This window comes from Aplysia californica, unplaced genomic scaffold, assembly GCF_000002075.1.
Source record: "Aplysia californica isolate F4 #8 unplaced genomic scaffold, AplCal3.0 scaffold00588, whole genome shotgun sequence".
NCBI lineage: Eukaryota > Metazoa > Mollusca > Gastropoda > Aplysiida > Aplysiidae > Aplysia > Aplysia californica.
The window spans coordinates 319209-346356 of record NW_004797858.1 but is presented as its reverse complement, the minus strand read 5'-3'; the positions used below and the strand labels follow the sequence as shown (position 1 = coordinate 346356).

The 27148-nt window shown below is 41.0% G+C and overlaps 2 protein-coding genes across 5 annotated transcripts; one reads left to right on the top strand and one right to left on the bottom strand.

The window, feature by feature from the left end:
• On the bottom strand, positions 1-16154 carry LOC101857055 (rab5 GDP/GTP exchange factor). Of its 3 annotated transcripts, none has more exons than XM_005107250.3 (8): positions 16092-16154; positions 9477-9853; positions 8324-8442; positions 6222-6355; positions 4492-4615; positions 3532-3759; positions 1555-1811; positions 1-923 (listed from the first exon to the last, which is right to left on the bottom strand). In XM_005107250.3, the coding sequence occupies exons 2-8, from the start codon at positions 9683-9685 to the stop codon at positions 12-14; spliced, it is 1983 nt and encodes a 660-aa protein (XP_005107307.1). In that variant the 5' UTR covers positions 9686-9853; positions 16092-16154; the 3' UTR covers positions 1-11. The 3 variants fall into 3 exon arrangements, with proteins under 3 accessions (XP_005107307.1, XP_005107308.1, XP_012942891.1); XM_005107251.3 differs by lacking the exon at positions 16092-16154 and adding an exon at positions 11347-11418; XM_013087437.2 differs by lacking the exon at positions 16092-16154 and adding an exon at positions 11347-11418 and having other exon boundaries at positions 6222-6352.
• LOC101857594 (cofilin) lies at positions 15588-27148 on the top strand. 2 transcript variants are annotated; one of them, XM_035972138.1, is made up of 3 exons: positions 15588-16071; positions 22579-22745; positions 25161-27148. In XM_035972138.1, exons 1-2 carry the CDS (start codon positions 15794-15796, stop codon positions 22742-22744), a joined length of 444 nt encoding a protein of 147 aa, XP_035828031.1. In that variant the 5' UTR covers positions 15588-15793; the 3' UTR covers position 22745; positions 25161-27148. The 2 variants fall into 2 exon arrangements, with proteins under 2 accessions (XP_035828031.1, XP_005107310.1); XM_005107253.3 differs by having other exon boundaries at positions 15666-16071; positions 22579-22749.

Genomic DNA, 27148 nt, shown 5'->3' with positions numbered 1-27148 from the left:
TGACCTTCCGCTCAACCCTGACCTTCCGCCTGCCCCGCATTCACAACCACCTCGGCCGCGACCTCGTGCTGCGCCGCCATTTCTTGATCTGTGTCGTGTACGTCCCGCGGGGGAATCTCGCCACCGACTCCTCCATCTATCGTCGCGTCTGTCACGCCCGCCGCCATCTCGCTGGTCCCCGTGTCCATGTCATCGTCAAGGTCATCTGTGATGTCACAGCTAGCGTCCTCGCTGTCGTCTCCGTCACTCCCCAAGAGAATATCGTTAATGGTTTGGCTCATGTCCTCCTCCCCCCCCATCAGATGATGGTGCGCCGCTGACAAGGACAGCTCCAGACTCGACTCCTCCGCGCCCGACGAAGTCGCCTTCCCTTCCGCGACGACCGACACCACGTCGAAATTCACCACCGCTGCACTCTCGGGAGAGCGATGACTCACTTCCTCTTGAGGGGCGGCTTCATCCTCCACGTTTTCTTTGTCCTCGGAAGAAACGTCGTCGCCAGCCTCAACCTCCAGCGCAGACCCACCACTATCACCGATAACGTGAACCCTCATCGGGATGAGCGGTGAAGGGAGATTACTGTTGCTCCCGGAAAATTCAGCGTCCAAATCGACCTTGACCTTCCGTGGCCGAATGGTGAGCGGCGTCCTCTCCAAGGTCTTGTTGACGCGGAGGGTGAAGGTCTCCTTGAACTGGTTCATGTCAGCCTGCAGCTGTAGCGCCTCGGCCATCACCTTCTCCTGCCTCTGTCGCAGCTCGCCCAGCACGCGCAGGTTCTCGTACATGAGTCGCAGCCCTTGGCACAGGTGCTCGTTCCCCGCGCCCGGCGGCACTGCCTCCCCGGACATGTAGCGGTCAAACTCTGTGGTGCTCAGGTTCAGAGAGTCTGCGTTGATACTCTCGATGAAGGAGACCGCGCAACACTAGGGGGAAAAAACAAACAAAAAACGTCAAAATTTCTGTGAGCAAAGTCCGCGCTTTCAAGAAAAGCATAATCCGCGCTTTTAACTCACAAAGTTGGTGAAGCAGTAGCCCTAATCCCCGTGGCCAGAGATCACAGTGAAATTTTTCACCAACCCCTAAACTTTCACAGTCGATCCAATAGACTTTCGTAAATATTGTGCCCCCCCCCCCCACGCTTCATCAGTTTAAAAAATGCAAAATAAACCAAAGAAGAAGAGGGGGAAGGTCAGTTCTGGTTCACCTCCAAACAAAGGAGAGTGCATGTTTTCCTTACAGCTCGTGACTTCCTTTTCCCCCCAAGCCATCTCACTCGCATATTGCAGGGCGCCTTAGGGCCGATCTCAGGCGACTCCAGGCCTACCGTGGCCCGGCTAAAGGCCAGGGCGGAATGACCGCCGAGATTTTGGGAAGTTCTCACAATCATGGAAAATTGCGGATCCATGGAAAACTGTGATCCCTGCCCGTGGTCTTCCCCTTCATCTCTTACCCTGAGAAAAGCTTTCAACTCACCAGGTCGGTGAAGTAATAGCCCTCCTCCCCGTGGTCTCCCCCTTCATCTCTTACCCTGAGAGAACAGCACTTTCAACTCACCAAGTTGGTGAAGTAGTATCCCTCCTCACCACTCATGAGGCGCGTGGGGTTGGCGAAGCGCGTGATGTACTGGATGTTGGACTGGAGCAGGGGCGGGTTGGCCTTGAGCACGATATAGATGAGGGCGGGCAGGAACTCGTCGGCACTGGCCGGCCCTTGCTTCGACTGGCGCAGAACCTCGAAGATGTGCTTGCTGCAGCTCACGATGCACTGAAGCTTGTCCTGCGTGGCTCGCTTCGAGTCCAGCTCTATGATGTCTGAGGACAGGCAGCCAGGGGGGATTTCATTGGATATTTGTTTTCTTTTCATGTAGTGGTTTTTACACCCCTGTCAACACAATTTATATCACATACACATAGGTGCCAACTTTTAAAAACTGAAAGCAGTGTCAATTGGCACGATCGATTCAGTTCAGTTCGGTTTGGTTTGGTTCGGTTCGGTTCGGTAGGTGGGGGCTAGCCTAGATTGAGGGCTGAAAAGCGACCGTTGTGGTAGAGACCGATCGCTTGACTCGCGGCCACGAAATCAAACGTGTTTGGTTCTCAAGGCTCTCAATTCAGGCGATCAGTTTGTATTAGAGAACTGATCAGCCAATGGGCACTGGATATACAGTCAAACCTGCCCTGACGGCCACCTCTATAAGACGGCCACCTGTACAAACGGCCACTTTCCATTTCCCCCCTTGCGTTTTTTCTATATAATTTAACTGTGTAAAACGGGCACCTGTCCCACGCGGCCGCGGCCAGCATATTTTAACACACAACCCCTATCACACTAAGCAATAACACCTGTCTTAGACGGCCACCTTAGTGACTCCATTACGTTTTGCCATAAACTATGCACTGGCCCCTGGCATTGTGGGCGAGCCGTCATAATTCAATCAACTGTCGTTGTTGTTAGGTAGTCCCTCCAAACGATCTTGTTGGGTAGGCCCCTCCCACTGTTGACCAATAGGTACCAATTTTCAGCTGCTGGTGATCCCTGATAACTCATAAGCCCCGCCCAGAACTCTTCACAATCATAAGTGAGATGGGTGGTGACTGTTTACCCAGTCTGTAACAAAGAAACAATGGACGTCAACATGAACGCGTCACTCGTTCTGCGAGTGGTGGCGACCCATGTGTTTGTTTTAACATGGTACTCGGTCTTCCTTGTCTGATACATTTCGTTTTATTGTCACTCTTGCGCAAAATCAGCAACGAAATAAAAATAACAAACAAAATACAAACCAACAACAACAAAAACAACGACAGTGCGGCTACTTTCGATCAGTCCTGCCTAAGACGGCCTCTTGTCTTAAACAGCCACTTTTCTCCTTGACAATGGGTGGCCGTCTTACACAGGTTTGACTGTATTAATTAGTGGTGGGCTTCTGACCCTGCCTGTCAGGGCCAACCCGCGCTTAGAGGGATACAACATCCCAGCAGAAAGACCCGAGATACTCGGTAAAAATTCTCCCTACTTGGGATTCGAACTGGGGTCTCCTGCGTGCGTCAACAAAGCATCTGACCACTACACGACAGACACCAGTAGTTTGCTGAGTGAGGTCACCTGCCTTTGTAAGAAAGTGTACAAATGTACAAGTTTTACGCCCTTATCAACTCTATTAGGTTATTTAACACTTACAGTGCCTCGGCGACCAGACACACAAAACATAATTAATCAACGAACGGACGCACTGCACTGAAGTAAATACCAAAGGAAGTCACTCGAAATGATAGATGAATGGGTGATGAACCTCTAGGGATTTTGAAAGCATGTTTCTTGAGCTGCCAAGGCTTTTTTAATCTAAAAAAAACCTTCTACCATGACTTCAGCGATCTAAAATGGTGCAGTACTTGGGGGGTTTTCACATATGAGCCTTCAGTACTGTATGTGTTAAACGGTGTGTGTGCAGTTGCGAGCGCTGCACCACACCAAAAAAAATAATTTAAAAATTTTTTTATTTTTTTTTAAAATGTCTTAACAATGGCTGACCTGTGATTGCACTGTCCAGCTCGTGCCGAATGGTTGGGTCGTTCTCGTTGATCAGAGTGTCCAGCTGGGTGGCGGTGACCCAGTGAAGGCTGCGGATGCGGGTCTGGATGGCCAGGTCCCTCTCCTCGTCCGTCATGGTCAGGGAGTAGAAGATGGACGGGTAGAGGCGAGTGAGGATGTACCTCTCTGTGTAGTCCAGTATCTTCTCAATCACTTCTTGGGAGAAACCTGAATACAAAAGTTCACAATAATATATACGTGTGAGGCAGCGTGGTGAAATCAGGTGCTCGTCAAAATAATGGAAAGTGAAGAAACTGGCATTTTTTCTACAGGTTTGGGAATTTTTATCAATTTTTTTTTGTATTTTGACCTTTCATTCCCACTAAAGAACACATTCATGTGTGCATTTTACTGAAAAACGTTGATCAAAGGCATGAAAGATATAAATTTTGAGTTTCCACAGACTCTCAAGTTAAGGAAATAACTCAACTTTGGCAGCCATTTTCTCGCTAATTTTACTGAAACCAAGCAACCCCCACCTCCTTCAATCACCAATATCTTGACTTGTATCCAAAACAAATGAATATTTTTTTCATGAAAAGCAAGGCAAATGGACAGGCTTTAAAATGAAAACAAAAAATTAATTTACAATTTAGTCGGTCTATTTTTTGCTGTTTGTCAGTCTAACCATCATTATTAAGTACAGCTAGCCTAGCAGTCTAGTCGTCATTAAGTACGACTAGCTTCTTTCTAAAAAAAATCCTCAAGGACATAGATACCATGAGTTTTCAAAAACCCTGAAGAATTTGTTAAGTAGTAAGTATGTAACTGAAACCAAGTTTTGGATAATAATTTGATCATCATATCAGTGATGTCAAGTCCCACATTACATACACTACTGTGAATCAAACATTTAAAAAATAATTCTACATTCATTAGGAAAATAAAAAAAGAACTTACCTCTGAACACCGGTTGAGTATTTAGTTTATCAGACAAAATGCCATAAAAATCTTGCACCATCTCGGATAAATCCAGTATGTTCACATCCTGATTGTACTGTATCCGTTCAATAAATCCTCGAACCTGTCATAAAAAGAAAGACAAATCCGTCAACACTACGGTGAAAAGTCAATGAGAAGGCAAACAAATCAACGCATTATTTCCTCACAGTAAAAAGGTCATATAAGTGCCAAAGATTAGAGGTGTTACAAGAGAGTAACAAACACAAAAAGTGAAGGGAAGGGAGATAAGGACGATAGATGTTTGATTAGAAAGAAGGAGCAAACCACACCAGAGCACCCGCTGACCACCTACAAATTTTTTTTTCTTTTCAGGAGTGAGGCAAATGTGTTTCCTTCTTTTAAGAATCGTACCTGCGTAACAAATTGTTTTCTTGCTTTTTTTTTTAACACTTAGAATCCGAATTTCAACAAAATATTTCTCATGCACATGCAACCCATACCACAAAAGAAGAAAACGCAATAAAAATTATTTAAATTAAGAATTCTGGGATTTGTACATTTGAAAAGCTGGCCAATGATACATCAAAGGGGGAGATGGGAAGAAGTGTAGACAAAATGATCGTGACCATTCAGTGGTAGGAGGAAAGCAAAACAAGAGAACAGGGTAAAAGATCAAGAGGAAGACTGCGTGGAACCTGGAGAAGAACCACAGAAATTGATGTACAGAAAAGTCGGAAGACATGGAATAACATCAAGAAGCTAGCCCAGGATAGAGAAAAGTGGAAAGTGTTTGTCCGTGGCCTATACCCTGGTGAAGGGTGAAAAAGGCAATGATGATGATGAAAACAATAGACCGAACAAGCAGAGGCACGGAGGGGGGTGTCAAAAGAATGAAACACGCAATACTTTCCTGTGGGCGGTTGGTGGGTACTTTGGTGTGGTTTGCTCTTTGTTTTCTAAAAAAAATCTGTCCATCTCTCTATCCAGTAACCTTATACAGTAGGACATGACTATAGCAGCACCCGCTGCAGCAGGACCATCCCTACAGCGGGACCGTACCGGAATCCCTTTTGCGTGTAGTGTGTGATTTTTCCCTAATTCCCCTTTGCATTCCTGTAGCAGGAACTTGTCTGCAGTGAGATTTTTCTTCTGGAACTAAAAGTCCCGCTAGAGCAGTGTTCTACTGTAGCACAAGTGCAAAAGCAGTGTGATTAGAGTAAACATGCAAAGAGTTTACTGTGTTCAGTGGCGTAGCAGTTAGGCCCCTCGCTGTCGCACGCAGAGAAGAATTAAATTCGAACACCGAGTAAGAAGAATTTGTTATTGCGTATTTCAGCCTTTCTGCTGAGAACTTGCGTCTGTCTCAACCTGGCCTGGCCCTCACAGGCAGGGTCATAGCCAGCCTCCTGAATGATCTAACTAGCGTCCATCATCAACGCCTTTCACCCCTGGCAGGGTATAGGCCACATAAAAGCTCCTTCCTAAACCTCTGTCCTGGGTCATCCTTCCAAGCTCGTTCCAATAAGCTTCATCTCTCTCATGTCCATTTTCACGCATCTCCTCCATGTTTCCTGAGGCCTACCCCTGCCTCGTGCTCCCTGTGGGTTCCATTGCAGTGACTGTCTTGTGATGCTTCCGCTGGGCTTGCGTCCAAGGAGGCGTAAAAAAAAGGAACCCACACACACACGCAAAAAGGAACACACAAAAAAAAACGGCAAAGAATTTACCTGCTTAGATATCTCAACAGCAGCAGGTTTCCTGCACAAAGATCTGAGAAACTCGGCAAATTCACCACCGATTTTTTGGCTCTCCGAACTAGCTCTGCGGGGTTCTTTCGTTCCTTGACTAGCTTGATTCTCTGCTGAACAAACACACGTTCAAAGACCATCGTTAGTTCTAGTAAGAGTTTTACGGCACTTGCAACACAATAAGGTAATACATAAGTGCCGAAGATTAGAGGTGTTACAAGAGAGTAACAAACATAAAGAAGAAGGAGGAGAGATAAAGACGATAGTTGAAACCATTGTTAGTTCTAATAAGAGTTTTATGGCACTTGCAACACAATAAGGTCATATATAAGTGCCGAAGATTAGAGGTGTTACAAGAGAGTAACAAACAAAAAAGGAGGAGAGATAAAGATGATAGTTGAAACCATTGTTAGTTCTAATAAGAGTTTTATGGCACTTGCAACACAATAAGGTCATATATAAGTGCCGTAGATTAGAGGTGTTACAAGAGAGTAACAAACAAAAAAGAAAGAAGAGGAGAGATAAAGACGATAGTTGTTTGAGAGGAAAGAAGGAGCAAACCACACCAGAGCACCTGCCAACCACCCACGAAAGACATCGTTAAGCCAGCAATCGTCCTTCTTGTCACAAACAATATGATGTGAGACATCATTGTGAAATCAGAAGTTTGTCAAAATAAAGAAATTGAAGACACTGGCATTTTTCTGACCTTTGAGCAATTTTTTTCTAATTTTATTTTTTGGCTCAACACCTTTTACGTCCAAATTAATAACACATTTTCGTGTTGATTTTATTGAAAAACATTCATTAAAGTTACAAAAAATGTTATATATTCAGTTTCCAAGGACTCTCAAGATATGAAAGTTTCCAAACTTTGGCAGCCATTTCTCACTTATTTTTACCTCTGAAACCAGACAACCTAACCTCCTTCAATCGCAAATATTTTGACTTCTATTCAACATAGACTGATATTTTTTTCACCAACAGCAAGGCAAATGAACAGGCTTTAAGATGATACCAATAACCCTCACGTGCCCTAAAATTGACGAGCGCCTGACTCCACCGCGCCGTGACACAAATAAGGACTGTCCAGCACACACACATAGCCAACATGCACGTAACAGATGTTCAGGTTTAGAATTTTTCTAATACACATATGTATATTCTTTGTATTCAGAAACACATACATGGTGAAATTCGTACATAATGAAAAGACTTTTATTTTGTGTCTCGCCAATTTCACAACGTCCCAGCTAGACTACAAGTAACTCAATATTCGCTGGTTTCTAGTCGCGCGACCTCAGTACTTTCTTGGCCAATCTCCATTTTTTTTAAACATTGAAAATGTGACTTCTTCTTTGGCTCACTCTTTGTTATGAACTGTTTTCACTGTTATTAAAAATGGAGAAAGGACAAGAAAGCACTGAGGTCGGGTAGTCATTCAAGTAAAATTATTTCTTTTCATAACATCTTCACAAAAGAGCAGAAAATGTGTAGGTTTGTTGGCCTTCACTCGCTTGGTTTGCCTGCTCTCAAGCCTTTTCCAACATAACATGGTGAAATTGTATGTCGACATTTTTTTTTTTTTTTTTTTTAGTAAGGTTTTAAGGCGCTTGCAACTGCATAATATAAGGTCACATAAGCGCCAAAGGGTGCATGTCAACGGAAAAGTCCAAACGGAGAATCAGGCTTTCTCTGTTCACATCTCTAGCCTCAAAAGCACAAAGTCTGCTTCAATTATCAAGGCACCTCGGAAATAGCGGGTCACAAGAAAGTGACAAACGCACAAAAGAAGTAGAGGAAAAAATGACGAGAGTAAAAATGAGGAAAGAAAAAGCAGCAGTTCCCCCTATGTTATTCCAGCACATTATGAATGAGCATGACATTGATAAATCAGCCCATTTATAATTCTGCTGTGCATATAAGAACATGTTAATATCCCCCCTTTGGGAACGGCCTAAAGACACTTCAGTCAGTAGCACTGCCCTGGTTGGGCGATTTAACGTTTGGAGGGTCAAAGTAAGTTGTGAGTAAAGGCAAATGTTGACCACTTCACACACACTTGAGTGATAACCACTTACCTTTGTTAGGCGTCTTGCGGAGGAAAGACTTGAAAGTGTTACTCCTTTTGTTGACTTGCTGTGTCTTCTTCTCCTCAAATCGGGAAAATGATGCCTTCACATCGGCCAGAGCAAGGACTCTGCAACAAAGCAAAGATCATAACAAACAAATTAGCCAACTATAATACGTGTACACTGAACTATTACATTTAGTGTTTAGTAACACAACACGATTAGGTCATATAAGAGCCAAAGATTAGTGGTGCTACAAGAGTAACAAACACACAAAAAAGGAAGAGAGATTTAAGGATGATAGAAGTTTGATAAAAGAAAGAAGGAGCAAACTACACCAGATCAGACACCAACCACCCACAAGAAGAAATAAGGGCGATAGATATTTGATAGAAAAGAAGGAGCAAACTACACCGGAGCACCCACCAACCACCCATGTTGTTTTACTTAAAGAATTTTATTGATAAAACGGAACGAACTTGTCCTTAACAATGAAGTGCTGGAGAGAACTGGGATTGAATATATTATAACCATGACCATGAAAAGGAGAAGTTGGAGATGTTTTTATGACATGTCTTCTTGAGAATGACAAAGACAAGATTGCTTTAGACACGCAAAGGAAGCTCCATGTAGGACACCCAAGGTTGATACCAAAGTGGGGAGGATCTTTATCGTGCACGTCTGACATCTTTCTGTAGAAATGTGTATCCCTCTCAACTCAGATTGGCCCTGAAAGCCAGGGTCGGGGGCCACCTCCTAAATGATTTAAACTGTGTTGATGGAATCTTAACCCTGGCCCCCTGAGGCAACCCAGCCCCAGTACCTGCCTAACCCTTGCATAGAGCGCTATTGCCCTCAGGGTGCTAAAAGCCTACTAGGTACACAGTCCAAACTGTCTAAGCCCACGACCCATTGTTGATGAGAAACGTGGCCGTCTTAAACAGGTGGTCGTCTTACACAGTGCCACTTTGATATAAAAACTACGCAAGGGAGGAAAAGGGAAGTGGTCTTTTGTACGGGTGGTTGTCTTATACATATGACCCCAAGAGCAGGTTCGACTGTATTAGCGTGGAGCATAATCGCCCCCAGGGAGCCACTCGGGTTCATAGGGTTAAAAATTAAAACACCAACATTTTAAAAAGAAACAAGATTTTTCCCTTACTTCTTTGCAACTGGAGAAGGTTCCGATGCTTTGGCTGCATCGTGTTGCATCTGCGCTTGCTTCGCTGGCGTGTACACTTCTCTGTAGCATTTGCTGCAAAATCCTTGCCAAGCCGGGTTGCCATAGAACCCGCACCCATTTTTGCACAGAAGTTCAGACTCGTCAATGTGAAAATTCTTTTTCTTGTTCTGGGTACCTTTGACAGACATTTTGAGTACACTTTACTCTTTCTTATGTCAGGAGAATGGTGCAAGTCGTGCCTCATCAGATGATGGCAGAAGATGAAAGATGCTGCAGTATGAGTAACTGACTGGAACCGGTCACTCTGCGTCTGCTCCGTTCACAAACTTAGCAGCACAGCTGGCCACTGCTTTGGTCTGAAAATGCAAAAAGACGGATTCTGCTTTAGAATGAGCAATATTTATAAATTAGAATTCTATATTTCTAGCCAGTAATGGGTACCTGACTTTCGAGTTGGGGAAGTAAAGGCGGCAAGGAAAGGAACTGGCCACCCTACCACAATATGCCAAAGGCCCAAGAAGTTGTCTCACTAGCAAGGCAATCCCCAATGTCTGGATCGGATGCGGGAACAACTTTACTATTTTCTATACTCATTTATCAGTTGAATATTTACAATTCTGCTGCTAAAAACATCTAACACACCATTAACATGAATTTCTCATTTTCAGATAAATATTAAAGCTTATCATAGGGATCCTGAGATAAAACGGAAGGACATTTGAAAACAACAATCAAAACTCATCTCAATTAAAACTAGTATCAACATGCCCATTATATTTAACGTTCATAATCACACCATTTTGCTCAGAGCGTGAACAATGACTGGAAGAGTACTGTGCAGCGCAAGTTGGAGCTGTCCAAGGTGATACTTATTCTAGCCTATCTTATCTAGATCTAGTCTATGGCGCTGTCATATTGTTTCAATATACGAAATATGACATGTAATAATCAAACGACAGCACACAGCAGGGGTATTCTTATATTTTCCCTCCCGTTTCACACTTAGCTCTACCAGTTGTCCATTTTTTCATATATGCGTTGAACAAGAATTATAACTTCATTTCCGTCGCAAATTTATAGTTTTTAAAATATTTGATGGTTTTTAATCGAGCTACATCTATTATTCTATATAACATTAAGCCTAAAAGCATAGTTAATTGCTCGAATAGGACCAATCGTGGGGTTTCAGCAAGGTGAGGGAGGCCTGTCCCCCAAAAGTAAAAAAAAAATCGGGGTTACAGGCATGCCCTCCTCTTTTAACCCATAATTAGATATTTTGAAGTTCTAGGTTTGAAATCTCCTAGAAAATAATTGATTTGCGACAGTTTTAGAGTGGCTTTATGATGTGTTATTGTTATCTACAGCAAACAATTACTGCCGCAGCAACTGCAGTTTAACACCCCCCCCCCCCCCTCCCCAGAGTAGCAGTGCATCTCTAGAGGTGGAGTGCGGGAGTGAAAGTAAAAATTTACCCACAGCCCAACAAAGTAGGTGTAAAATACTGATGGTATACTAGTACTAAGTTAACTCTGGTCTCTGGAAAGAGGCCAACATTAACACACAACTGTCAACACAGTGATACACACAGAAGAAGAGAGATGATTGTGACTAAACTAGGCTATCATCATCGGACGAATTAGCAGTCAGCAACCTGAGCTTGTGACGGTGCTGCTAGGCTAGATTCTAGACTAGACATCTAATCTAGTAATCTAGTCTACCTTCCATTTTATGACTGGATACAAACGTAGTCAAAATTTAATTTCTAGATCTAGCTCTGCATAAACACACTGACCGTTACATTTAAAAGTATTGCATGGAAAAGAAGACCCCAACATAAACATCTACTCACGAAGAGTCGATGCCTCATCGATCATTGACTTCTTCCTTCATGTTTTCGTCTCATGACTGACTTATCCCCCTTCTATCAACAAAAATCATGTGATCTGGACAGCTGTGTTGGTTAGTTTCGAACAACAGAAACGCGGACATCGCGAGAGAGTGAATAATGCAAGAGAAATAAATTAGGAATATCGTTAAATTCGTATATTTTAATTAGAATAGGAGAACAAAAGGCATATTCTAGACATATAAAAAGACATTAGATCATTAGACTAAACTGAATATCATTAACCTTTTTTTTGTTACTTTGGTTTTCAACATTTTTTTTTCGACTTGTTCAGAGAAATAGCCTGGGCCTTCTGTAATTAATTGAAAAACGGTAACCATGTAGATAATTATACAATACTCGATCACTTAACTATCACGATACATTCGCGCCAAATGCGTGTCGCGGGTGTATTTTTTATCAAATAAATAGCCTATTCTCTGACTCGTATACATGATCTGGTTTGAACAATAAATTATGAAATGAACGAAACTCGACTTTACTCGAAGAAATTTTGAAAAACTTGAAAAACTAAAAGAAACAACCCCCCCCCCCCCCCCCCCCTCAATAAATAGATTTTTAAAAATGAAAATAAAATAAAATGAAAAAAGAAACAGACGTTGGCTTGACTTTCGTCATCCGTCATCTTTTTTCAAACAATGGCCGCTATAGATTATCTACACAGAAATTTCTATGGAAATATTGTCGTATTGTTTAAAACGAAAAAGTCTCCTCAAGCAATACACACTTAATTAATATTAAAATTCACGATTTTCCGCTAATCGCAGCTATGTGAAACGAGACTAAGTCATTCGAATGCCATAATATTATATTACTTCATTATATTAACATTATTATACAGACAATGCATGTTATTCTAAAATCAGTTAGGTAAATTCAGAAACGCATAATATGTACTTTGGTGATTATACGTCGACCGGGTGATAAATCCTAGAGCCATCAATTCTACACGTATAACGTGCTCTTGTCATGGCTCCATGACTCCGGTCGTTGTGCTCTATGCTGGCTCTGCTAGGCCATATGATTCACTTGTGCTGTAGTCACTACAGTAGTGTGACTTCGAAACAACAAAATCACTCATCGTCGCTTCGAAGCGTGGCATATGTCCATATATGAGGTTAAATATCTACTCGAACTATCATACTATTCAAAATTTGTGTCCAATAAATTTGTTTTTTTGTTGTTGTTTTTTTGGGGGGTGGATTATATAATTGGTTGTTAGGGTTTAGTTTTTGTGGGTATTTTCTAAAAATTCTTTAAATGTTAGAACATCAATCCGCAACCACAGCTATAGATTATCTATAAATATAATAATACATTATTTTGTAGGTCTATTTACTGAATATCCACTGCGCTATTCACTTGGCGTGCTGGTTCACACACAGTGCACGATGACGTCACTGTACAATTTAAACTAATAGCTTTGAATTTCGAAGAGGGAAAAGGGGGAGCTCATATTTGCAACTTCTTATAACTGTTAAAGTGTAAATTTTTCTTTAATTAAAAAGCCCCCCCCCCCCACACACACACACACGCACACATACACACATACACATTTTGTTGTTGCTTAAGCCATGATTATGAATTCATGTATCTACATTGAACAGTGGTGAATACTTTTTAGAGGCACAATTATGTATTATGTTGTATAACTCTCCTCGTTTCATCCAAATATCACTTACTACTTACTGTCGCAACTATCAAGTCAATTATAACATAAAGTAGGCCTATATTATTATGTTGTATTTTACCATAAAGAGTTACGATATAATATGCTCTAATTTAACTACAGTGAGAAAAATGAGACAAAAACCAAAGGTTATCTCGCTTATATTAGTACTATTAGTAGATCAAATTTTACCAAATTTCACACAAATAACAAATACATAACAGGTAGGCTATATAGTGCGGAGCCTTAAAATCTGAAATCAAATTTGAGGAAAATAAAGTTTCGTTGCCATGCAGACGGTGGCCATATTGAATTTTGTTGACACGTCTTTCGCAATGAATACGTACCATACTTATTTTTCATAGAAACAGGTTATTATTTTGCATGCATGTTAGCAGATAATAGATTTACAAATTTGTGTGTTGAATTTTTCCTCTAAACAAATTTGAAAAAGTTTAATGAATTTTTTCCTGAGGTATTATAAGTATTCAATTTGCACAAAATCCGTGTTAAGACACCATGCACCAACAATAGAAATCTATTCTATGTCTATTTAATTATAGCCTATAAATGAAAATTCAGTGGACAAATTGTTAGTGTTACCATAAATCTTCCTAGTTTTTAATGTAACATATCTTCGATCTCTAATCTAATTCATTCTCTGAAAATTCAATGGAGATTGGATGAAAAACGGCGGAATTATTTTTTAAAAAGTATATGTATTACATATATAAAATAGAAAACTGCGTTTTGAGAAAATCGGCGATAAAGAAAAATAAAAGATTGCTACTTTATGAGGATGCCTGGTGGTGACTAACGCCAGGTATGTGACAAAATAAGGCTTTATGATAGGGGGTTCTTACGCGATGAAATAGTTGTAAGAGAAGCTGATACCTAGGCTACATCTCAAAATCCATAATTTTTACCAGCTGCTGCACCCACCCCACCCCCACCCCACCCTTTATCTTTATTAGAGGTGGGTTGTTTTTTTTAAAGAAAATATTTTGTGACAGTACAGAAATAACGACATTGACATTAATTACTATTGTTGTTATCAGCAACAGCGGGCTTTTCCTGAGTGCCATATATATCTTTTTAAAAATTTCAGTTTAAAAACTTCGAAGTAGCGGGACTTTGTCAGAATGAGCTCACAATAAAATGATGTCCAAACATAATCTAAAATATTTTGTTTGCTCCCACATGTTGATCTTTTTGATGGTCTGCATGCCAGCAATAAAAAGATTCCTATAACTGCTAGCATAGCAGACTAGGCTAGCATCGAATCTGCGTTTCTCGCGCCGCGACCCGCGAATCGCGGCCGCGATTTTTGGCCTTTTTCGGGGAAAAAAACCCAAACAAAACAAACAATCAAAAAAAGATCAAAACAACAAAAACCCACCGCCGGGGAATGAAAAATCGAGAGAAAAAAAGAAGAAAGAAACAGAATTTCTTTACTTTTAGAAAGAAAGTTATTTTCACTTCCGTTTTGCTTAAAACATCGCTCACTTGTCGACACCACGATTGATTTGTTATTTTCATGTGAAGAATGTATATTACATCTTATTTATATTGCTGTTTCTTTTTTATTTTTCCCTCTTTGTTGTGTTTTAATTTGTTGGTGGGTAAATTTTTTTCTTCTTATTGTTCTGACGTGCTGTGCGTTTTCTATTTTTTGTGTTATATAGGGTAATGTAATTTGATTTGATGTTGTTATCCTACCTTTTGTATATATATATATATATATATATAATTATATACACAGGACACATGTATATGTATAAATGTGTTATGTTAAATCTAATCAATATATTGCTATACGTCGTCACAGAGAGTTGAAAGCGTGAAAATGAATTGCAACTTTTATGGCAACTTTTGCCATTTTTTGTGGCAACTTTTGGCAAAAAAATTCCAACAAACGCAGCTGCGAGTGAAATATTGCCGCGAGATTTGTCATAGCATATAATTTGATTTTATCAATGCAGATCTATCTCCTGGGATAAGAAACGAGACAATTTTAATTATGTACTTTAAGCTGTTGGATGGTCAGCACCCATATGTTATAGCCTAGACATTATTATAGCAGAATAGGGCCTCTACTAAAGGAAGTGTCTGTATAGGGGCTCACTGAGCATCTAAGTCAGCACCTAATTCTTTGGTCATTTTAGGGCATGGCGGGTGCTGTTTGCTATTAATAGCATAAAAATAATTCTAGAATGTGTTTAGGAAAGAATAAATAACCACAGCTGTCGGTTCATACGATCGATTCTAGACATTTAAGGCCTTTGCCCATCAGGCCCTGAAATGAATGGATCACTATTTTCTTCCTTATTTGGCTTTCATGTCCTTATCCAATCATCTGTCTAGTCATTGTCCAAATTAGGAATGTGATAAAAATAGGCATTGACGCATTTTATCCAGTGACTGTTTCGTATAAGACTTAAAACTGTATAAAACCGCTGTCAGATTGAGAAGGTTTACATTGAAACAATTTAAGTCACTGCAGTTTACCAGCACTATTACAGTAGAGAATTATTATTTATTTTCAAGAACAGCACAGTTTCTGCGAGTTGGCCTAACGTTTGTCATCACTTGACCGGGAGAGGGCGCTGCAAGATTTCACGAGATCTTCACGGGAAGTAGATTTAGCCTACCATCCCACATTCACCATCGGACCTCTTCCGTGAACAAGGCTACCTATCCGTCGGACATAAGATCAAAACCATGGCTTCTGGGATTAAGATTGCAGATACTGTGAAAGAAGTATACAGCAGAATTTCTTTGAATTCTGTCAAACAAACAAAATTGAAATATGGTGTCTTCAAATTTGCCGATGACGGTGCATCTATTGTTGTCGAGACAACGGCCACAAATGCTGATGCCATGAGCTACGACGAACTGATTTCAGGTCTTCCAAAGGACGATGTCAGATATATTGCATATGATTTCGACTTCCTGTCAAAAGACAACGTGAAGACGAGCGAAATTGTTCTTGTTTCTTGGTAAGTCTGTTATTTATTACCTTCTCAAAGCCATGCCCCGGCTTTGGGCCATTGGTATTAGTCACGGCCACCGACATTTTTTCACTTCTCGGCAATTCCGAGATCCGGAAGTAGATCAAGGAGTAGGAGGTCCCGATTGATAACTGCTGCAATGCTGCATGTCTTGTAATTATATTGCCTACACCCACACGGGCTCGCCCCCCTGATTACTACAAATTATTAGGGTTATGGCTAGTAGACCTACAAGGTTTAGAGCTGGGTTTGGGGCAACTGTTAGTGTTAGGATTATAATCTAGATCTAGCCTAGATTTAGAAGGCTCTAATTGTGGTCCCTGCCCTGGTTAAGGAAGTGCTTCCTGCTTACACTTAAACTAAGTTACACTCTCCTTGATCTACAACCTGCTCAGTCGGCATTGTCTCACTCACAGACCAAAGCCAAAGATTGGCTAATAATTCATTTATTAGGCAGGATTATGATCCGGTTTAGGCCCCTGCGATTACTATTTCTATGCTGCTACTATCCTGCAGTCCTACTCTTGACCCTGCCCTAACCGCCTAACCCATTAATTAAGTTACGATTGATACTTCATTTTCATTACTAAACTCATTCCAGCCTTTATTCCAGGAGTTCCGCAGAGAGTTGGCCCTTACCGTGACATTGACAAGGTCCATTGACCAAACTATGTGAGGGTTAGGGTCCTGCTCAAAATTAGCAATGCCAATGAAAATTTAAATTTTCACTTTTGCCCCCTTTTTTTTGGTACCTAAGAAAGAATTTTCAATTCTGATAATTATGCTTCTTGAATTTTGAGAAACGGTTCATAAATAAAAAAAGTTATGGGGTTGTAAAGGTCGGCAAAATATGGATGACCCACATATAGGAAAATACTCCTAAAAAGTGGACCACGCAGTAGCAGATTCTGTAAGAAAATCGACGATATCTCGGTAACTAATCCAAATGTTCGAGAGAAACTTGGCTACCCGATGTGTTTTTGAGTGTAGAAATCATTTCTGCAGTCAGATTTACCACCAATTTCATAGTTATTTTGTTATAATTAAAATTGTGGTGTACATATTACGATTTTGCGAAAAAGGGGTGTTGGGATGAGTCCATTTTATTTATAGCATCGTATCACAACATGGGATCTTTAAGAATATATGTGGGCAGCGTGACTAAATAATTGCAAAGCTTTTTATGATGACTTTAGACCATGCCAACCGTAAAAGATAAATTAATTCAATCTAGCATGCCGTACAATTAAAAATTCTTTTTCCCCGTTGAGACGCGAACACCCCGAGACGAGATAACCTCGCCTCGGAATACCCCCATTGCGATGTTACAGGGGAATAGAGAAAAACAACCGGATGCGCGCGCCCGCCATTGCCCTATTTCAAGTGACCAATGAACGGGCCCGGAATAGTCATGCGGGGATTTGTAGGTCACAGACATTTGCCACAGGAGTGAGGGGAAAATGGCCGGTCTCCGTGCGAAGCCGCTTTGGATAGGGGGGTAGTCGTAGATTTACGATCGGGTCTAAACAACTACTTGACACAGTACTCTCAAATTTGAGCACACTATAGAGGATAGATAGATCTATTACCATCTGGGCGTTGAAATTCAAACTCCTTATAGTTTTCGGTGTACACGATACGAAAGTGTTCCCGACACCAAAAGTATAGGTTAATTTATGTGTACGAACTTCAACGTCCACATATCATTAGTTTGCCCTATTTTCTGATTGGTAGCCGAGTTTCATTCCGATTGGTTCGGAAATAGAGCAGACCGAGGTTGACAAAGTTAGTCACCTACGCTTCGTCCGGGTCCGCAAAATCGCCCGTAAACGGGGACCAAATTTTCGCCTCGCGGGAAAGCCCGATTGGCATTGCTATCAAAATATCCCCTCTTTTGTGTGTTGTTGGTTGGCTGGCCCTCTGCAGAACTCCTTCCTGCTTCCCTCATTCCTCTGGAGTTAGCCAATCAATGTATTATTATAGTAGCCTATCTAGCATGCTCACTTTGGTCATGAGGAATTTCGTAACAAGCGCCCGCGACCACTGAAACAGGAAGGGATAGTGTTTTGGGTACGAAATGACTATTCGGACTGATTCTTGTCCAGCATGACATCACTTCCGACTTCCTGTCACTCGTGACTCCGGCTTCCTGTCCTGCCTCACTCGTGACTCGCCTCAGGCTGGGTAGAGACCGGGATCACTTCGGGCAAAAAGGCGTTTTGTCCAGGAGCCGAGTTTTAATCTTATGATGAATTTGAGTGAAGAGGTCATCAAAAGCAATTAAAGATGGCTCGTTAGCGTGTGTCGGGGTCGGATGGGCGGCCTGCACACGTGTGGCTGTGTGCGTGTCAGGGAGGGGGGCACTATCGGTCCGGGCGTTGAACGTTGCATACGCGTCAGTCTTTTTCCCCCCCAGCAACTGATCATTATCACAATAATAAGCTAGTCTTGACGTAGATCTACGTAATGAATTGTGCGGTGGTCTATGGAATCAAAAGTTGCCGTATGCTCAGCTCTACACAGCAACACACCTTTTTCTTGGTAAACAATCGATATGACACAGGCTTGTGTATTTGAACGAATCGGTCTTGTTTTTTTTTTTACACAGCTCATAATATGCAGGTGCCAGGTGGTCTGCTAATCTTCAATTTTACCCTTTTTTTACAACAAAGAAAGTGGGGGGGGGGGGGGCGTATCAATGAGGCGGCGGGCATCGGATCGGCTGAAAAGGTGTGGGGGAAACTAAAAAATGGCGGAAAATTGGAAGCACTGAACGTTAGATCTATAGAATGAAGACACTCCCTTTTTTCCGGACCCGAGTCCGAATAACATATTTTCATATTCGGGCTCGAGTCCGAATAAGAATTTTTTTTATTCGGACTTGAGTCCGAATATGAAAAAATGTTATTCGGACTCGAGTCCGAATAACGACGGCCTTTTGGGTAACGGTTGGGTTATGGGTAGGCTAGCTCTTTTCCATATATATAGGCCTATTGTGTTTGTTGGAGTGGTCGCAGGTTATGGAAGGCCTTCCCTTTCATCTGCCCACGTTAAAAGAATTGCTCATTAAAAATTTGGCAAGTGCTATTTGCAACGCCGCGTTCTGAATAGCTCCCGTGCTATTTGAAACGCCAGTACTAGATCTAGAATCTAGATTTAGATGTAGTAGCCATCGTTTCTACATGATAATATTGTAGTTCTGCCTGAATTGTGGAAGCTTTCTCAGTTTTTTTATTAACCTCCTAGGATTTGACTCCTTTTTTTATGACGTTGTCTTATTCCGATCAATATTGGGTAGATCTAGATCTAGATTAGATCTAACAATTGTTTCTGACATTGTTTGCACAAAAGTAGACGTCTTGTTCATCTCTCATAACCATAATAATCTGAGTTAGAGTTTGAGCAAGTCGAAAGACGCTTGGATAACAACAAAACGGTGCAACTCAAACTTTAAGTTAGGCCTGGAAAACGTATACAAGCTGTTTACTGTCTACGTTCTGTAAGTCGAATGTTCAGTGCTTCCAAGCGTGGCATCGAATCCCGGTCCCGAAAGGGTTTTTTTTCCCCCCTTTCTCCTGAGCCTAAAATAAAAAATAAAAAAAATTAAGACTCACAGACCAAGGAAAGCCACTACTGAACTTTAGGCCTAAATTGGTAAAAGGAAAAGTATATAGGCTATACTAAGGCCTACTTTGTACAGAGCTCCTCTTGGGGACAAAACCAGAATGTGCATGCTTCATCACTACATAAAAAAAACTTTTTTACTCGATTGCGCATCGGACACACGGCCCTGACCCACAAATACCTCCTACAGGGAGATGAGAAGCCGTTGAAACTGTGTCGGATGCGACACAGATTTTACCATTAGACACATCTTAACAGAATGTCTGGACTTTGGAGAGATCCGAAGGAAGTATTATAAATGCAAGAAATTGCAAGATATTTTTTCCGTCGTTGTACCCAGCAGAATTTTGAATTTTATAAAGGGCAAGTTGTAAAATGAAAAATGAAAACGTACTATTAAAAATTTTTGTTACCTATAAGAGTTGTTTTAAATCACAAATATATTTACACTAAATTTTAATATTTTAACATTTTAGCATTTTAAAGCCAATTAGTTGACCAGTTGTGGAGTGAACTTTTGCGAAAGTAAACAACTTGTGTTTCGCGCGCTCATATGACCTTAGCAGTTGCAAGCGCCGTAAAACCCTATACTACATACATACAAGATATAATTATGGGAACAATTTGTTGGTCAGTCGAGAAGAGGACAACAACAACAAAAATACAAGGGGGGGAAAAACGTCCAGGACCGGGATCGAACCCACGCTAAAAAATAATGGTTTGACTTCAAGCGCAAACGCGCTGTCACTTCGGCTATCAGAACTTCCGATAACGATGTGCAGATTAAGCTTGATATTTTACACACGGCGACACTGCGTTTTATTTAGCACTGGCGGTAATCGCAACGCGGCGTTGCAAATAAGCACTTCCTAAAAAATTTGTGCCCATGCCTAGGAAATTCGCAGGCCAACAACCATATTAATTTTCAAGAAATCTGGAAATGACTAGATCTAGACTCTAGGACTAATCCTGTAGTAAAAATACAGTTGAGTAGGCCCAGATAGACCATAACACACGGACAGCTCGAATTAATCGGGGCTGGCCTCAGTAGTTCGCAGAGGGATATCTTACGGGACTGCAGGCACAGTTTGGCGGATGCGTGATTTCGAGTCTTCTGTGTTCGACCTAAGATCAAAAGCTGCTCTTTTGGTGGGTCATACTAAAATGCGAAAAGACATCAGAAATAGGTCTGTTTGTGATGATTTAAACTTTCTTGTCTTATTGTTCCATGTTGGTGTTGAAATATCACTACTTTTCAGTCAGTGATTGTCTAACATGGCACCAGAAAAAGACACAACACAGGACAAGAAATAATGATTTGATAAATTTCAGTAATGAGGGAATGCAATAAGGCGCAAGAAAATCATGCACAAGCTTTATTTATTATTTTTTTTCCACAATTAGGTCAGTGTATCAGTGTATGTATATTTCTGGCAGAGTTAGGTCCAATTATAAACCATTAATTCAACAGTTTAAAAAAGTGCACTAGGAAGGTTGTTTGCGATAAAAGATTACAATAGCTCTGAAGAGAGGCATGTCCATTGTGAATTTCTAAGAAGAAACTCAGAATCCCATTTGGACACTGCTGGTATTTTTATTTAGGTTCTTTGATGTGGTGGGTCGGGTCGAATTTCTCCTTTTTCAAGTCAGTGATGAAAAGTCCTTGAAGAAAGACTTCTCTGTGCAGTTCATTGATTGACCTTTTATTGTTCATTACAAATGACAGGTGACGATTTCATCTGTGAACACATAGATAGATTTACAGAGACAATGAATAATATCAGTATGGCATAAAATGAAATAACATGGTAAATGATGGTATACATCACATTTTATAACGTGCAGATGCAACTAGCACGATGAAGAACAACTTCATATATATAAGACATCATACGGTCCTTTGTTCCAAAGCAGCAGGACAGGCCAGTGTTTCTTACTTTTTCCCCAGAAAAGAGTTTGTGGTTTAATTGAAGGTTTACCAGTTTATAGACAGGCTTTGTATGCAGAACAGTTTACATTTTCTCTTTGGAGATTATTCAGGCTTGTTACAGTCATGGGCCAGATTTAAAATGTTTTGAATAGTTTGTTTTGGGGGAGGGGGGGGGGGTACCTTTGATCAAAGACAGACACACACACCCAGCTCTGTTGTTTCTATGGGCAATAAGGGGGGACTTGAACTATGCCATGTAGATCGGAGTCCATAGTTTGTACACAGCCAGTTTGGTTGTCTAAATCTCTAAGTTTTCAGCATCACAAACTTCCCTATAGCTCCACTCCTATTTAACCTATTAACATAAATCAAACATAAAACTGTAGAAACGAATGAGCCAAGCAATTAACATTACAGTTTGGTTATTGATCGATGGATTTACTGAGGTTTGGTAGATTTTTTAAAAACTGACACGGGATGCTGTGAACCAGCTGAGCTGGCACGACGTATTCTGAGAGCAGTCAACTTTGTAGTGGGAGCAGTGGCTGGTGGCTCAACTCACTAAAGTACAAGACTTCAACATCAGTTAAGGACCACTTGCAAATTTGGCTAAAATTCTCCTAGGATTTTTGTGCTGCACGTGGTAGCTTTGCAGTACACATTGTTAACCCGTTTACACTTTCAAAGCAAAAAAAAAATTGGAACATTCCTTGGTCTTTTTTTCGGATTTTTTCAAATCATGGCTTTCTGTCAAGGTGGTCCGTAACTTATTTTGAAGTCTGTATTATTGTCATGGGTTTTGTCGAATGCTCGGATAAAAGTTTTGGTGCCATCTTCCGAATGTCAAAAATGAGCCTTGGCAGTAGGATGGCGTATATATCATGTAGTGTGTGCATTGTGTAACATTTTCATAACAATGACTTTATCATTTTTATTCTCAGGGCCCCAGAAAAGTCAGCCATCAAGAGGAAAATGATGTGCGCATCCACGTTCAATTCTCTCAAAATGGCTCTCGCAGTGTCAAAGAATGTTTTACAAGGAGATTCTTTCGACGAAGTGGATAGCGTTGCAGCCTTAGATAAAGTTGGTGGAAAGCCACTCCCGTAATGTAGGTATGTATGAGAATACAAATGTACATTAGTGGTTCAGTAAATAATTGTCATTGTTTGCTGTGCTGTTTGTTTGTGGGGGGTTGTCGGGTTCTTATAATAACACTCCGGCATGCTCATAGCGAACCATTTTTTAAGTAACGTGTATTACTGGCGTTGACCAGATAACAAGGACATGTGGTTACTTGAGGGAGACATTGTGCTGCCAAGAGCGAAATGCTCGCAGCTAAAGGGATTTGAAAACAACAACAAGTAATGTGTATTCTGCATATTTAAACCACGTACAGTACCGGTACAAGATTTCAGCGTCCCGCTGATTTCACTCTATGCGCGTTCCAGACACTGTCAGTCATATTTAAGGACCATCATCTCCAGAGGGGTTATTTTCATATCAATATTGAAGTTTTTTTAGCCTTTGCCACCGGAACACCGGTGAGCGAGACCTTTTCTCCAACTCTGGGGCAAAATGCACCTGAAAAACAGTGTACTTCACAGGATGTTGTTGATTATTTTGAACACATTTCTGAATTAGATGCTGGTAATGGCGAGGACTGCCCTGAGGGGGATATGGAAAGTGATTCTGGTGGTCTTATTATAGATGTTGGTACATTGTAATTTAACGCTCAGGAGCTCAGGCAGAGGGGCACAGTTGCCTCAGGAGGTCAAGGCTCAAGGGGTTGAGAAAGGCAGGATCTTTACAAGTTTAGCAATTTGACAGGTCTTGTATGAAATTAGTGACAGATGGTCTACAGAACGGTGATCTCGCTTTAAATACAGGTCATCTGTCAGAAGACCTCATTTGGGTGTAAGGCAGACTCATAATAATTTTTGATGGCTATTTTGGGAGGAGAAAGAAATTAGTTTGCACGTGTCCATGTACTTGCTACATTGTTACTGTCACATGTCAGTGGCACTTAGTTTGGGCTTCTGTTTGAGACAACGGAAAACATAGGAAAAAGACTGATTTTCATTTTTGTCTTTCAGTGTCAGTAAAACTTCACCTGGTGTTGAGACCCGGGGTTATGTTGTTGAATATTGTATAAGAATACAACTCTGATCATTATATATGGATATCTGGGGGAGAATTGCTAACGTAGTAAAATTTTGAACAACACAAAAAATGTTGGAATTAATTCTCCAAGAGAGTATGGGTTTGATATAGAAACATGTTTTTCATTGTCGCTCCTTTGTTCTCTCTCACACTGTCTGTTGACATTGGTTTATCTGCGGCTTTGTCTTTCACCGGAAATTTTGTGGGTGCTCTTGTGTAGTTTGCTCCTTCTTTTCCATCAAACGTTGATCATCCTTTTTTTTCCTCCGTGTATTTTGTATTTACTCTTGCGTAACATCTCTTATATTTTATACTATGACCAATGTGTGTTGCAAGTACCCTAAATTTCACTAAAACACCCCTTCCCCAAAACTAGTCTCTCAATTTGCTATTCAATGTAGGCCTACTGCGTGCCTACATTTGTCCAACGCCTCAGTGGTTTTACACACTGTGTATATAGGTCAAATTATGCAAGGATAGCAGTTGTACATCTGTCACACAACCTTCGTGTCACAGTTGTACATCTGTCACACAACCTTCGTGTCACAGTTGTACATCTGTCACACAACCTTCGTGTCCTAGTCTATTGTCTCTGCAAAGTTAGTTCATATATGTGAAGTCAGGCATTTTTTTGGTTATGGAATTTACCTTTACATTTTTTATCACCAACTGGTCACTGGCAGTTAAACCGGATAGGTTTTTGGAAGTTTGGAACTTTGCTGTCAGCTCTAGCTATATATTCCCTGGTAGTGCATGTGGCATAAATGTTGGACTTGTGGCCCTCAGGAGACAAGGGGGACAATTGGCTGATAGGCTTCGGCCTGAGCATGTTAGATTGTGTAGGCGAGTCGACTGTCATGAATTTGCCGGAACTTTGCTGGATTTTGGCAATGTGTGACTGTCTATAAAACCATATCACCACACATGACATAACACCAAGACCAGGCTCAACTGGTGTAATGTTTATTGTTATGTGGCTCTGATTAGTTGGGGGTTTTTAAAGTTACCAAGCAAGAGTTGTGTAATTTTGCAAGTCTATTGCTCCCAACTGTAGTTACAATTAACCTGGTGTGGTTTGCTCCTTCTTTCCTATCAAACATGTATCGTCCTCATCTCTCTCTCTTCTTTTTTTATGTTTGTTACTCTTGTATTACCTCTGATCTTCGGCACTTGCATGACCTTATTGTGTTGCAAGTGTTATAAAACTCTTACCAATACTAAACAATTAGCCAAAAGTTTCATGTGTCCCGTGCGCTCATATGACCTTATGCAGGTGCGAGCGCCGTAAAACACTTTTACCCCAAAAAAACCCAACCATCAATTAGCCAGTGTTTTTATTTTGGCTTTTGTTTTCTGTCGCCAGGTGTGTTTTTCAAAGGTAGCGTCGTGGACACAGGAGCCGGGGGAGTGTGTGACAGGAGGGGCATTTGTGTTGGCCGTACGACCTGTTGACTTGTGCACTGACTGCAGATAGTTTTTTATGGTTGATTTTCCAAAGTCTTAGCTCTTGTGTAATGTTAGATAATAAGCGTGAATATTAGGGGGAGGCTGTGTCCAGTTGTTTTGGTTTTGTTGACTATCACACGATTATTTTTATAAGGCTGTGGCCCCTGTTATCTTTGCCCTCTTATTTTTGGTTACAATGACTGTTTTGTTGGGGATTTTATTTGTATGATGCGTTAATTACACAGGGTGGGAGGCTTTTTTTACTTTACGCATGATGTATCCATTGTGTTGTTTTTTGTATTGAACAGCAACAGTTACGGTCTGGGTTATTTTTGTTTTCAATAGACTGACCTATCAGTTAACAACTAATGCTAGGGCAGAACAAATTGTCCCTCCTGTTTTGTGAATTTTTTAATTTTTTTTTCTCTTTATGTTTTAAAAATAATTTCAACCCGCTTTTGTGTTCTTGTTTGTGACATAGAAATGTTTGGACTTTGGTATGTCATAGCCTCATCTTTTTCAGCCATTGTATTAGTAGTTTCAGAGCCGGGTTGTCTTTCTATCATCTTTTTTTTTTTTTTTTTTAACTTGTAAACCATAAAATGTTTGATTCTTCATTCAGTATTTCTTTCATGCCTGCCGTCTCTTTCTTATGTACTCATGATGGCAGTATGATTGCTTACTTTCTTACCTTAAGACCCTTTCAGTTCAGGACACCACTGTATATCTATAATACTGTGTAATTCTACGGTTTACTGAACTGCTCAATGTTATTGTTGGAAGATGAGTATTTCCTCGCCCGTATAAAAACTCAAAAACAAGGACGAAGTGTTTGTTAAAAGAATGTGCAGAATTTGTTTCATTCTTAAGTTATTTTGTCTTCTGGTTGGTCCTCGCGGAGTATTGACGAAAGACGTGCTTTGGTGGTGAGGTAGCTCTTGCCCTCTCCTGCAGCACTTTCTCCGCAGCGGGGGAGTTGGAAAATTGAGTCGATAGTGCCGTAAAACTCCTACTCAATGGATCGAAAGGTCGGCATGAACAAAGAATCTTGCTCTGTTACTCTAGGTGCAGATTGCTCATTGATGTCCTCCGTGACTGCAGCACATGTTGCTCTGCAGTACTCTCCACCCTGTCACGTTTCTGTCTCTGGTTGTCGTGGCGATGCACGTGAAGACTAGTTCTGACAACCGCGCCTCTGGGACGGTCAAGCAGACGGTTTGTTCCTCTCCTGTGGTGAGACTGGCTAGTGTGGGAAGACAGAAGCTTGGGGAAAGTGGGGGCAGGTCACAACGGCGCTCGGGGTCGCCAATCTTTGGGCACAGGCGTGGGACATATCAACATGATGCCTACTGTACTGAATTTGTTTGGGTTGGGGGTGGGTTTTTTTGTGGGGTTATTTTTTATATACCGTGATGCAGTTAACTTGTCATGGATTTTGTTTTAACTCAATGGAGTTTGGTGATCATCAGAGCCGCTATGTCGCGGGCAAAAAGAAGATAAAAAAAGAGTTGTACGAGGTACAGCTGACCACCCAGTATCTCGTAGTAGAGTCGGAACAAAACGGACGGGTCTGTACCAACAAATAGAAAGGGTTTTTTTTTTTTCTAAATTCACTATTTAGGTAGATATGTTTGATTTGGATTACTTGCTAGAAGTTTGGTTTTTTTAGGCGTTAGGAGTAGTTGTGCTTTTTTTTTTCGTTAATGAAATTTTGGAGTTGACAATGGGTGGGTGCGCATGCATTTAATTAATTATCTCTGTTATTACTAAGCACTTGTCTGGTCAAGATCAAATATTTAAGAGAAGTGTCAGTAGAGTAGAAACAGATCTCTACTTATGCATACACATCATGCTGTCTGTACCTTTTTTTTTATTCATGCAAATTAATAAATCTGTTACTACATA